This window comes from Erinaceus europaeus, chromosome 3, assembly GCF_950295315.1.
Source record: "Erinaceus europaeus chromosome 3, mEriEur2.1, whole genome shotgun sequence".
In the NCBI taxonomy this organism is placed as follows: Eukaryota; Metazoa; Chordata; class Mammalia; order Eulipotyphla; family Erinaceidae; genus Erinaceus; species Erinaceus europaeus.
Window position 1 is genome coordinate 10,613,689 of NC_080164.1, and position 13,849 is coordinate 10,627,537.

A 13,849-nucleotide genomic window follows, 5' to 3' on the forward strand; every position below is an offset into this window, starting at 1 on the left:
CACTAAGCAGAACCTGAACAGGAGTTGGTGTATTGCACCAAAGTAAAAGACTCTGGGGTGTGTGTGTGTGTGGGCGTGGGGGAGAGTACAGGTCCTGGAAAAGGATGACAGAGGACATAGTAGGGATTGTATTGTTATGTAGAAAACTGAGAAATGTTATGCATGTACAAACTATTGTATTTACTGGCAACTGTAAGACATTAATCCACCAATAAAGGAACAAATGTTACAAAATAAGAATGGAAAAGTATTGGGCTGTCAGAAAACTTGCGATACACTTGTCTGTGTTTTTCAGAGGTGCAGCATGACTTTCCTTCTTTTCCTCAAATTGTACTTTCCCCTTTTTATTCTATTGCTCCAAATGCAGTGTGTGTATCAAGAGGCTTTGAAAAGTCAGACATTTGAATCAGTGTCTCCATTTCCTTTGCTTTTGAAGCACTGCTCAGATGTGGCTTTTGAAGGTGCTGGGGATTGAACCTGAGACATCAAAGCCTCAGGCAAGCAAGTCCTTGACATAATCATTATGCTGTCTCCCTATCCCTTGATTTTGTTTTAGTATAAATGAATCACTTTGGATAGCATGTGTCCTCATGAGAAAACATTCATTTATTTGTTCTCCCTTCCTCCCAAGTTCAGCAAAATTACCCGGATACTGAAGTTCCTTAACAATGTTGCAATTTCCCAGATTCTGAGACTGCTCAGGATTCTGACAACAGCTCCAGAGAAGGCCCAGTTCACACACACATTTGCTTGAGACAAGCTGGTGCCTGCAGCAAGACTGGCTTAGTGGATGGTTGGCGTTCCCCCTTACTACGTGAAAGCATAATTGGAGCAGCAGAATGAACATGGAGGATTGCTACGTAACAATTAGAATGCGAGAATCATTTCTCTCAGAGCAATTTTTATTTAGAGAGAATTGGTCTAATAAAAAAAATAAAATAAAAAGCTTTTCATTTATATCTGACCTGCTGGGGGGAAACTGAAAGTGATTTTTTTTTTCCATTTCAACAACAGTCCAGTTTGTAATTATTCCCTGAGCACTGGTAGAAAGCTCTTCAGTATTCTCTCTTTCTTTTTCTGTCTGGATCAGCAAGGATTTATGCCCAGATATTCTTGGATATCTTTCTGTACAAATTGTTCAACTTGACTTAAGAGATGGGAAGTAAGGCCAGATGCACTGTCACTATATTTGGTGTGGAAGTCCATTAAGACATCAATGACAACCTTGATAAGGCTGATGATCTTTTCTTCAAGTTCATAATATTTCACTGTCCAGGTGACCATGTACTGATCAAGAGACTCTTTGCAATTATCCTTTATGATCTGTAACTGTTGAGAAACTTCCTGAAGTCTGATATGAATAAGTTCATTGAGCCTACCAAAGGTTAGGTAGATATTTTCTCTCAGGAATTCAAAAGCATATAGAGCATACTGTCTGAAGAGGATGCTGATCTCTTGTAGGGAAGCATTAATGAGATAAGAAAGTTTCTTCTCCCTGACATATAAAAGTCTTATTTCTACATCTTGGAAAATAAATTGGAAAAATTCCTGAAGATCATGTAACGTCTCTGTAGTGTTGATAAAGAGCAGGTCATTCAATGGCTGCTTGATAATTTCTGATAAAGCAAACAGATTCAGTGGGTCCACCCACTCTAAAAGTGGATCTATTACTCCATGGCTTTTTAAAGCAAATTTAATTTGTAGGTACTTGATTAATTCAGAGTTCTCTATCAGGTCTTGGGAATAGGAAACCACCATTTCCAATCCATCAAGGATTGCGGAATGTACCTGGAGCAATACCTTCCCTACTTCCCTCAGGACCATGTTACAGAGTTCATCTCCCGTGTAGACTCCAATTCTTCCTGGGAGCCGGAGTTTGTTGAATCTCAGGAACTCAACGAAAGAGTCAATTAGATGTGTGACTGTCTTATTTGACTCCCGAGTAACTCCAATCAAACCGTCAAACACCTGAGTCTGGAATCTCTGGAAGTTAACTCCACCCTCCTGAGCCAGCAGTTCCTGATACAGATTCTGGGCTTTGTCCTGCCACTGCTGATAGTTTCTCTTTGTTTCTCTGACTGTTCTCTGGATACTGCTCTGGACTTCATCTATCTGCCACTTGGCTCCTTGGTAGACCCTTTCGGCGCTGGTTCGTAGACTTCTTCTCAGTTTTAGAGAAGCGTCTCTCAGATTCAGACCCGTGTACTCTTGGTGGTACTTATTGACATAGTTAGAAAGGGCCTCTGTGGCCTTGGGCACTTTGTCTTTGAGGGAGTTTAGCAACTCAGAAGCTTCTTCCCAGCTAACTTCTATTTTGAAATCTTTAGAAGTTTCAAAATCTTCAAGTTTGATGATGGTGAGTGTTTTATCTGGAGAGGACTGAAAACACACACACACACATACACACACACACACACACACACACACACACACACACACGGTGTGAATATGTTTTTTGATTTTTCTTTATTCTATAATGTACTATATTAATACTCCATTAGTAGTCAAAAGTGAAGGACAGAGGATCTAGAGAATTCATGTTCTTGTCTTGGACTTAAACAAGCCCATTTTTTTCATTTTTAAAATATTTTGTTGAATTATTTTTAATGCACGTGGGATACAGGAAGAAAGATGGAGAGAGAGAAAAGGAAAGAGGAGGAAGGGAAAGAGAGAGAGGGAGGGGAGGAGGGAGAGAGGGAAGGTGAGAGATAGACCATTGTTCAGTTTGGTATATGGAGGTGCTAGAGATTGAATCTGGGACCTCAGAGCCTCAGGCATGAGTCTTTTGCAGAACCATTATGTTATCTCCCCACCTCACCAGCCTGTCCATTTTTTAAAAAATCCTTTCTGTACTGTGCCCCAGAAAGGATAAAATTATACATGGTATTTCTAGAGTAACACAACATAAAGATGTTCTGAGGACTGGAGAATGGAAGAGTAAGAGAAATGGGAAGAGGAGATGTTAGAGTGGAAATATTAGAATAATAAGAGGGGAGACATGAACATGAGATGGATGACATGTATTTAAACTGGGCCAATAAATCAATCACAAAGGACTGAGTCAGCCAGTCCAGGTATGAACTGGTAAATCATGAACAATGGAAAGGAGGGAACTAGGACAAACAAAAAAATCTTGGGGACCCAAGACTCAGGTCATTTCTTTCTTCTCTAGGGACTTCTCACTCCTAAAGCTCACCAGGAGTCTACTTTACTTTTGTTTGTTACTCTTCTTAGATAACTATGCCCAGCCTTCTTTATGGACTTTCTTTTGATATGCTGATGGTACTTGTTCTTGGGTGATTCTTTTCAAGGTTGGGGTGAGAACTTGAAAGGTTCAAAAGGGGGTTCTGCACTTCCAGGAAAAGAGAGAAGGAAAGAGGAAAGGAGACCCAAAGACTAATCCAGCAAAAGGAGTAGTAGGGAAAGGCCAGTGCTAATCTAATAGACTTTGAATGCTGCGATCTGAAGGTATTCCTTCATTGATTTTTGCTTCCTTCCTTCCTTCCTCCCTTCCTTTTTATTTTCTCTTTTTTTCCCAGTGACAGAGAGGGAGAGAGAGAGTGAAAAGACCACAGATGGAGAGAATGAAAAAGTTTTCTTCAATGAGGTAGGAATCTTTCTTGCACCTGGGTCACACTATCCAAAAGAGCTATTTCACCAGCCTCATCTATTGTTTAAGTCTAGGGCAAGTCATAATAAAAGGACCTGATTACTTCTTTACTAATTATTTCCTTGATTTTGTTTGGACCTAGCTTACCACGTATGAGACAAGATGGTACATCTCATCTGACAATCCTATAGTGAAGAAGAATTATATAGACTTAAACAGAAACCATTATCGGGAAAAATGTTTATATCATGTGGCAGAGTTTGTCCATGATTAGGTGAGAAGGCATAAGCCTCATCCTTTTAGACTTATTTATGGTTATCTATGATGTCATGTGTGTAGGTAATAATTGCAATCAATTTAAAAGGCTCATAATACTTTGGGGGGAATAGTTTCTCAGAGAAGTTCAACACAATGTTTGGGTTGCATCCACTGTGAAAACTTGGAGGAGAGTACTATATTTATTTATTTATTGTAACTGTCTTTAAAAAATCTTTATTTATTATTGGAAAGAGACGGAAAGAAATTGAGAGGGGAGGAGGAGATTGAGAGGAAGAGAGACAGAGAGACACCTGTAGCTCCACTTCACCACCCATGAAGCTTTCCCCTTGCAGGTGGGGACTGAGGGTTTGAACCCAGGTCCTTGCACACTGTAATGTGTGTGCTTAACCAGGTGCACCACTGCCTGGCCCTGCGGAGAATACTTTATACTGGATGAATTCACTTCCCCACATTCTACTTGATCTTGGGGGTATGTAACCCATCATCTGGAACTTACCTCAGGGCGGTAGTAGACGTTCACTTTGAAGATACTGTCTTTGTCTTCCAGTTGCATGGCCACCGTGCCCAAGGCTGGGGAGACCACCAGAGAGGAGAGGGTATTCTCATCTGCTTGATAGTGCAGATGGATATCGGTGAATGTTGGGCTGAGGATGTCAAGGCGAGACTCTCCTCTCCAGTCCCTGCAAACAGAAAAGCAGAGGAGTTCTCATCAGAGGGGGAAGGAGCTGGCAGAAAGTGCAAAGGTCTGAGAAATGTTGACATTTCAATGAATGCTTCATACCAAAGCTTGTCATATCTGCCATCTTCCTGGTATTCTGCGCTGAAGTCAGGGTGTGCAAACGTTCCTCTAGTCTTACAGACCATAGCACCATTTTCAAATTTGTGTGTTCCCATAACTGTATAAAGGAAAATGTGAGATTTCATGAAATTAATGAACTGATGAAGGACATATATTTTCTCATTGTGAAAACTGGGAGACTTAGTAAAATACCTTTTCATATGTTTGAAACATGCAGCATATAATTTTTTTTCAAGATAAGAGACATGGTCTATCATAAGATTATAATAAGAATCCGTGTTTTTGAAACTATTTATCTTATCAGTGGACTTGTAATAGTATAGGTTTCAAGTGTGAGACTTATACAAATCTTCCCACTTTGAAAAATGTAATAGCTATTCTAGAGCTCAGCGATTTATTTGTTTATTTATTTATTTATTTCACCAGAACCCTGCTCTGCTCCAGCTTGTGGTGGGGCTGGAGCCTGAACCTGATCATGTGTAGTCTCAGGTATGAAAAGATAACCATTCTGTTCTCTCCCTAGCCCCTTTTCCATCTTCTTTTAAAATTTTCCTACAGTGAAGGGCCATGTGGTGGTACAGCTGGTTGAGTGCATGTTACAAAATGCACAAGGACATGGGTTTGAGCCTCCAGTCCCCACCTGCAAGGGGAAAGCTTTGCGAGTGGTGAAGCAGTACTGCAGGTGCCTTCTCTGTCTCTCTTCCTTTCTATCTCCCCCCTTCTCTTGATTTCTGACTGTCTCTATCCAATAAATAAAGATTAAAAAATAAAAACAACTTTTGCTATAGTGAGCCTTTTGTGCCTACCTAATAAGTACATATTCACAACTCTCACTGAAAACATATACCATCCAGGAAAGGAACTTGTATATTTACTTACCATTTAGCTCATATTCCAGGAACTGGATGGTTGAACTGCATGTGGATTCCAGGAATGTCTCCACATGATCTGCTTTGTTTTTCAATCCAGCACTCCATGTGGAGTTATACAAGGGAGAGGTCAGCCCGAAATGTGCAGTCAGTGTTCCAAAGGAAGGGACTAAAATCCCAGTAGGTAGAGAGAACTTCATGGAGGGAATCTCAATGGTCTGCTCAGGCATGACAGTGGTCGGCCATTCAAACTCTGCTATTTCTCTGGCCACCTCGTTTAGATCCCAAACACTATTTCCAACTGAAATCCTTTTTGGAAGGGTGATTTGGGACACAGTTAGCTGAGATTCAGGCACAAATATCTCAAAAAAGGGAACTGAAGATCCTTCCGCTTCAGAGTACTTTGTTAATACCTCAGCGTGGGAGAATATCATTTTGGGGAATATGGGTATGTCAAGAACGAAAGGAGAAGCACTAAGATACTTGTTGATAATGAATCTACTAACCAGTTCTTGCACAGGGATGGAGACAAGATGACCTTTGGGGTTTTTGGTGTATACAAGAGCAGTGGAAGCCTGAAGATACTGCTTCCTATCAATGCTGGTGGTTACATCCAGCTTGAGAAGGTCCCACAAGTTCTTGTCATAAACTGGTAAGAAAATATCACGGAGGAATGATAGATGTCCTTCTAAAGAACCAGCAATGTCAACACATGCTTCTCCTTGGTCATTGGAAAGCTGTACATTGTTTTGGAGAGACCCAGAAGGTACCTGGACCTCACCTTTCCAGATAACCTTTTGGTTCTCAGTGGTAGCACTCAGGGACACTTCCTGGACAAAGCGCCTGATATCAAGCCATGGACTCAGCTGGCTTGCATGGACCTGAACAAGGGCTATCATCTTCCCTGGAGAGAGCTCCAGAGTAGCATTGCTTCTGTGTTCTCCAGATGTTATCAAGAGGTCCGTTAGCTGTAAGTGGTTCTCCGTACTGTGTTCCCATATGGCATATGTTCTCTGGAGAGTGGCTTCACTAGCAATATTCTCCTTTACCTCAAGGTTCCAGAGACCATCAATTCTAGAAGCCCCTTGCAACTTCACTGAAGCCCGAGTTCCCTTTGAGTTCAAATAAATGCTGGCCTCATTAGCGATATTTCCTGAGTATTGCTGTGAAAGGACAAGAACCTTGATATCTCCTTTGGTGGATGACTCGATAGCCAAGTACGAGGTAAGGCTTTCTAAACTGAGTTTGTGGTTAACTTCCCCTGTGGCAGTGGTGTACACTCTGTGGAAGTTGAAATCATACTCAAAATCAACGGATGATAAGATGGTAGGATTTGACTTGGTATTCCCATTGAGTTGCTGCTTGAAACTTATTCTCAGAACTGGAGTGTGGACTTTTGCCACTGTTGTCACTGATGCTTCCATGTTTTTCTTGGTTAAGCTAATGGTACTGTCATGCTTGCCTTCCACAAATTTGTTATTGAGAGATAAAGCAGTGGCTACCTTCAATCCTCTTTTCCTAGTCAAACTTGAAGTGCCCTCTAATTTGTACTGTAGCGCACTAAAGACAGAAGAAGAGGAGGAAACAAAATGAGCGACAAGATCTGATTGGTTATAAAGTCCAGCGTTGGTATTCAGTGTAATGAGACTAGATTTAAAGGAGAAATCACAGGTAATGTTTCCCAGAGCTGGAACTGGGAAGCTCATTGCCTTGAATTCTGGAAGAGAAAATTGAGGAAGGTACCCAGGGATTTGAAGGTCTGGAAGTTCTAGAAATGGCAGGGCTAAGTTATAGGAGGATACAGAAAAGTCAGAACCTGGGATGGTGAAGTTGGGGGTGATGATCTCCTTGGGGATCATGTAATCAAATGGCAACATCTCTACTGTGAATGGAGACGCTTCAAGATTGATGACTGGAATAGTGTATCCAGGAATTTGGAAGGTCCTGGGCTGCTCATTGAGGGATTTATTAAACTTAAATCTTGCTTCGTTATAGGATTTGGCAAGAAAACCTAATGTCTTGTCTCTGGCTTTCTCAAATTTCCCCATGAAGTCATTGATATTACGGTGAATGAACACATACACACTCTCTAAGGGAACTGAGATGGAATGCTGGTTTTTGTTTTTCATGTATTGAATCTTTACATTTAAATCAAATGATTGCTTTGTTGTTTTCAAGACTTTCTTCAAGCCTGCTTCTTCCCATAAGGAGAATTCTTTCACCTGGGGAGTTGTGAGTGTTGTGAAAGGTAGAGCCATTTCAGGGATTGTTAAAGGAATGTTTAAGAAATCCAGGTTGGCCTCTCCATTCATTCCTACATGGGCCTCCATGCTGTTCTCATTGTTGCCAGCAGAGAAATTATGACTGTACTTGTACTGATTGAACCTGGCACCTGCTTGCCAGCTTGCTTGCTGGGCACTGGGGCTTAGGAGTAGTGCATAATTATTCAGGAAGTCTATCTTCCCCGTGAGTTTCAATGGGAAAACAACTTTCAAATTCCCTTCATTATTGCTGGATGCAGTGATCTCAAATGGTTGGATCAAAAAGAAAAGAGAATTCTTCAGAGTCCCACTAACTTTTCCACTTAAATAAGCATTATGGCTGCCAGTTATCTCTGCCTTCTTTTCCCCAAGCAGGGCTATGCCTTTAACTGTTAGAATGCTATGGCCCAAGTACTGGGATTCCACTTGAGACTGGATTTCAAACTTGGAAAAATTAAGGAAGCCAGATTTAAAGCCCACGTTCTGGTTGAGTTTCAGGTGCTTGCTGTTGACCTTATTAGTCAATTCAAAGGAAGTGATGGGTCCTTCCATAGCGAAATTAATTTGAGATTCATGTGTTCCCTCATCTGAATACTTGGGGTGGGCCCATTTCCACGACCCTGTTCCGGAAGAAGACAGGGTTACGTGCCCAACTTCCAGCAGGGTTTTGATGTCATTGCGTAGGTCAGCCTGACTGGAGAAGTCAAATGTGGGGATATTTAGCTTGTGGGAGTACTTGGTATTGCTGTCCAGTGTGAGCTGACTATTTATTTTAAGGAACACCCCATTACTAAACTCCAGTGCATTTTTGTCTGTGTGCAAGTCAGCCACTGTGCTTGATTTCCCCTCCACAGCATTTCCAAAAAACAGCACCTCACTGCTATGCTCTGTGTTCAGGTACTTGTGTGTGAACCTCAGGGATTCCTTCAGCACCAGTGGGTCCACCTTAGGGCTTAAGAGTTGTGCGTTTGCTTGAAAATGGAAATTGAGAGCCTCTACTTTGGACACACCTTTGGCGACGATGGAAGCCACCATCTCTACATTGCTCGAAGGAGTGGTGACATTCTTGATGTCAGCATTGGCGTTGAATGTGAAAAGAGGAGACTGGATTTCCAAAGTGCTGTACAGCTTGCCAAAAGTAGGAACTTGGATTGTGTGTGAGACACGGGGGAGCTGGAATTCTGGTATGTGAAGGTCTGGAAGCTGAAAATCTGTCAGGTCAAGATTTGGAATGACAAATTCTGGAACCATGATTTCTGGGAAATGGACATCCGGGAGAGTGATTCCAGCAAGCACGTCATCTACCTGCATCATATCTCTCAGGTATATTTCTGGAACTGGCCATTGCAACTCACTGCTCAGCATTTGGTCAATGGTTCTGATGATTTTTGCTTTGATTTCTATCAGGTCAATTGTAAAGGAAGGAATGTGGAAGACATTGAGGACAGTGAATTCTGGGGTGGAAAACTTGGAAGGGACTTTTATATCTCTCAGCTTCTTGAAGTTTATCTGAATGGATGGGATCCTCAGGTCTGTAAGGGGGACTATGAAGTCAGGAGTCTGATAGGTAGCTGCTTGAAGAGCATGGAGGCTGACTTCGAAAGCAGGTATGGTCCCAAAGCTGGTTCGAATTTCAGGAACAGTGAACCCTTGTTCTACCAAAACTTTCATCTTTTTAGCCCAGTCTTGGATAGAATACTGGTCTGCAAAGTCAGTAAGGTTCTTTGCAGCAAGAATCCACCAATCGGAAACATAAGTGACCAGTGTGCTGTATATGTGACCTAGCAGGGATAAGTACCGCTCAATTTCCCGCTGAGTGTCCATCTGATACAGTCGGTCTCGGATGTCTTCTAGGGTTCCTAGGAATTTTTCTCTCATGTAAGTTAAAGATGCTGAACTTAAAGGATCCTGTAACCAGTCAAAGAATAAGGTTATTTTGATGTTCTTTACCTTTTCCCAAATGTCTGAAACCATGACCTTAATGCTATCTACAAACAGTTTGAGGGCTTTGGCTTTCTGTGGAAGTTCCAGAGCCTGGATCTCACTGTTGATTCTTCGAGTGACCTCATGGATTTTGTTATTGGTCGTGTCTACAAACTGGTGATAGTCAAATGACCGTAATTTCTTGACCAACATGTTAAGGAATCTGTTTACTTCTTCAATGAAAGTTTCAAAAGACAATGTTTTAAGCTTCTTGGTAGCATCATCAATCAAGCTAAGCAATTTCTCAAAGTGAACTTTCATCTCAACATGTCGTAAGGCATTACTTATCTTTTCAACTGTCTCCTTCAACTTGTATTGATTGGCGAGCTGTACTAATTTATCTACTAAAACCTGAGTGTGTTGGTCGATTTCATATAACTCAATTAACTTATGGATTATGACTATAAAAGTATTGACTTTCTCAGTTACTTTTAAGCCTTCAATAAGACTTATCACACGGTACTCGACATGCTCAATAATTTCTTTTATTTTTTGAAATGGAATTGTAGCTCTCAACTGGTCCCAAAGCACTTTGACATCAAAAGTCTCAAGTTGCTGTTTTAACTTCCCAGCAAGATGCTGGGTATCTATAATCTCAATCTGTGTCTTGATTTGCTGTAATTTTTCTTGTATCTGGATTCTGATTTGATAATTATTATCCATATTTTCTACCCAGGAAGCAATTCTACTATTGATTCTGTGAAAATCAATCTTTTCAATAAGTAAAGATAGATCTTGGAGGGCTTTTACTAAATTTGCATGCTCATCAAGGATTTGTAATTTTTCAATGATTCGTTCAATAATTTTGGTAATAACTATTTTAACATAATTTAAATCATTACTATCTTTAATATACTGATCAAATTGTATCACATATGTTTGTAGTTGAGATAATTTTTCATTAAGGTTGATTTTGGCATTGTCCAATGCCATTTTGAGATCATTTTCTGTAATTTTGTAATTTTTTGTGAATGCTTTTAGTTTCTCCTTGGCGCTTGCAACTTGTCTCTCCCAATTGGATGCATCCAGATAATCATTAAGTTGCTGTGGGAATCCGTCCAAGGCTGCTCTGTATTTCCTCATGAATTGATCGATATTGACATGTTTTAATTCCTTCTGTATGGCTTCTAGTGCAGTTATAACCAAAGCTCGGTTCTTCTCAAAGTACTCTGGCAGGAGTTTTAGAAATGGGAGGTTGATGGTGTGGACATCTTGAGTCTTATCATATTTCACAGAAGCAGCCACAGCAAATTCTTGGGGCTGGTCAATCGTCTCCCTCATCTCAAAAGCATCGATTACATTGATGGGCTTACTGGACAAAAATGGCAATGAGATTGGGCCATCCAGCATGGTGAGGTCAGCCAGGGCCCGGCCACTGAATTCCACACCAACTTTGTCTTTTGTGTTGTAGGCATCAAAGTCCTGGTAGTATTCATTTTTGTTCCACTGGGTCTTGATTTTCCAGGAGCCTGTCTGCTCTGCTGGAGTGAGAAGCACATTGGCTTTGTGATTCAGAGCAGTACTAAGACTCCTCTTGGACTTGAGATGGTGGTTGGTGGAGCCTCTGTAATCATGAGTCAGAGTGAAGGTCAGAGGTTCTGCCTTCAATAGGAATTTGTTGTACAACTGCCCAGTGTGATCACCCCAGAGGATCAGCTTCCCATTGCCATTTGTGTGGGCATCCACTGTCACTGTGAATGGGGCCACTGCAGCATGGAAAACATTGCCGAAATGCAGAGAGTCCGAATTGTAGTTGGTGCTCATGTCAATGGCTGTAGCAAGCCCAGCGATTTCAGTGTTGAGCCGATGATTCAACTCTGCCCCCTGCACCCTGGCGACAGTGTCTGCTTTATAACTTGCTGATATGTCGGCGTAAGACACGGTGTAGACGTGTTTGATTTCATCATCCTGGTAGACTCCCTTTACACTTCCGCCCACATTCAACTTCAGAGGCTCCAGCCGTAGTTTCCCGTGATTGGTCAGACCCAGAGCATTAAACTTCAGGTCATTGTTCAACGTGGTGACAAGGAAGTATGGCTGAAGCTGTAAACTCAAGAGCTGCTTATAGAACTTGTCAGAGCTGTAGATACTGTCAAGTTTTGAAGAGAAGTCTAGTGACAGCCCTGCGATGTTCAGGTTGTTGGTATAGTCGAACTTCATTTCAGCATAAGAGCCCAGCAGGTCATTTGAAAGCTTAAGGCCGTCTTGGTTGAGCTTGAAATTGAACACGTTTTTGCTATCGGCACCCAGGATGGTTGCCTGATAAGCACTTCCCACTGATAACTCTGTGAGGGCAGCTTTTCCATCCAGGCTGAATTTTGCATTGTGTTCCCGATAGCGTCCATTTGATGTCAGTCTCATCAATAACCCCGAGAGGTCAAGAGCTGCGTTCAGCTCATTTTCCAGTACCAGGGGGCTGAACTTCAAGTTGCTTGTTGCACTGGTAGATATCCCATCCCGGCCTATTTTTAGCGTTGCCTTGTGAGCACCACTGTTTACTTTGTCTGTGCCTAGCATGTCTGCATTTAACTCAAGACCTTGGGCAGTCAGAGATCCAGACATCAGAGAGAAGAGTCTCAGAGACCTGTAGTCAGCCTGGTATTCAGAACGGAGCAACGCACTGTGCTTGGAGAAGCTCAGGTCCACTTTGCTCGAAGTGACAAAGTCCTCATACTGCCCACTGGTGTCAGAATTCAGAGTAAGCTTAGCGTTCTCATATTTCAAGGAGGCAGTGTTTTTCAGGAGGCCATCTTGCAGATCAGAGGCGGAAATGAGGGAAAAGGTTCCATCTTCATACATTCCTGTTACCTGGTTGGTTCCCTGAATGTAAGAGGAGTTGAACCTCAGGCTGGACTCCCCATGGAGCTGGCCAATCATTGGATCCCTCTGGTAAGACAGGCTGTAGACACCATTGCTGTAGAATGAAGAGACCTTGAATTGCCCGTCCATCCTGACTTCCTTGACATACAAGTGCTGCTTCTTCCTTGAGTCCAGATGTACTGAAGCAGACATCTGTGGTCCCCAGGGACTAGATGCGTCGAAGGTCAACAGGCCTTTTGAAGCAGGGTTGTTTCCAGTCTTGGCTACATGACTGAATTTGAGATTTGAATTCAACAATTTGTGGTGTAGAATCCCATCACAAGATACTGTGAATGTATTTCTGTGGTCGTATGTTGTTTCTCCAGATCCTAGTATAAAATGGAAACCACATTTGTTAAGTTAAGCAGTATATTTCCAGAACAAATTACTTTGTAGATATATATTTATATGTACATATATTTATTTTAGATACAGACAGATATTGGGAGGGGACAGGGATGTACAGACAGGCTGTGTGTGTGTGTGTGTGTGTGTGTGTGTGAGAGAGAGAGAGAGAGAGAGAGAGAGAGAGAGAGAGAGAAAGAGATGCTTGCAGCACTATTTCATCACTCATGAAGCTTCTTCCCTGCAGGTGCAGGTCTTAGTACACTATAAGGTGTGCACTCAATCAGGTCATCACCATCACCACCTTGCCCTTCGGAACAATTCTTATCTTCAAAAGCTCTCACTAAGAAAGTTCTGTTCCATTGAATCAGTTGTACAGCAGTCTCCTCCATCTATCACATAGCATAAAATCTGATACCAGAAAGGCACTCATCCAGGAAGCCTTCCATGATCATCACAGTCCTTGTTGGGTTCCCTCATCAAGTGTTTCCATCATGCATTTTAGTAGACACTCTAGCTCTCATAAGACCTCTTTCCCAGACTTAAAATTGCCAGTTAATCTGTCTGCTTTCTCTGCCATTGCCTAGGGGGAATGCTTGACAAAGTTAATGTGCTTCATAAATATATTTATTAGATGAATGAATATATGGGCCACCAAGTAGCATGGGGAATAGTTGTAAGAAAGTCTAAGTAGGGGCTGGGTGGTGGTACACATGGTTGAATGCACACATTCCCATGCACAAGGAACCAGGTTCAAGCCCCTAGTCCCTACTTATAGGGGGAAGCTTCATGTATGGTGAAACAATGTGACAAATCTCTCTCTCTCTCTCCTCTCAATTTATCT

General features: G+C 41.8%; 1 protein-coding gene across 1 annotated transcript in view; it reads right to left on the minus strand.

Moving 5' to 3' along the window:
* Positions 1 to 588: 588 nt before the first annotated feature.
* The window catches only part of APOB (apolipoprotein B), a 52,201-nt gene continuing 38,940 nt past the window's right edge, over positions 589 to 13,849 (minus strand). Inside the window, exons 26-29 of the mRNA XM_007516778.3 lie at positions 5,568 to 12,989; positions 4,671 to 4,785; positions 4,386 to 4,569; positions 589 to 2,379 (exon numbers count right to left, since the gene is read on the minus strand). Of these exons, the coding sequence (XP_007516840.2) occupies positions 1,087 to 2,379; positions 4,386 to 4,569; positions 4,671 to 4,785; positions 5,568 to 12,989 (9,014 nt within the window). The 3' untranslated portion in view covers positions 589 to 1,086. The remainder of the gene's footprint in view (positions 2,380 to 4,385; positions 4,570 to 4,670; positions 4,786 to 5,567; positions 12,990 to 13,849) is intronic.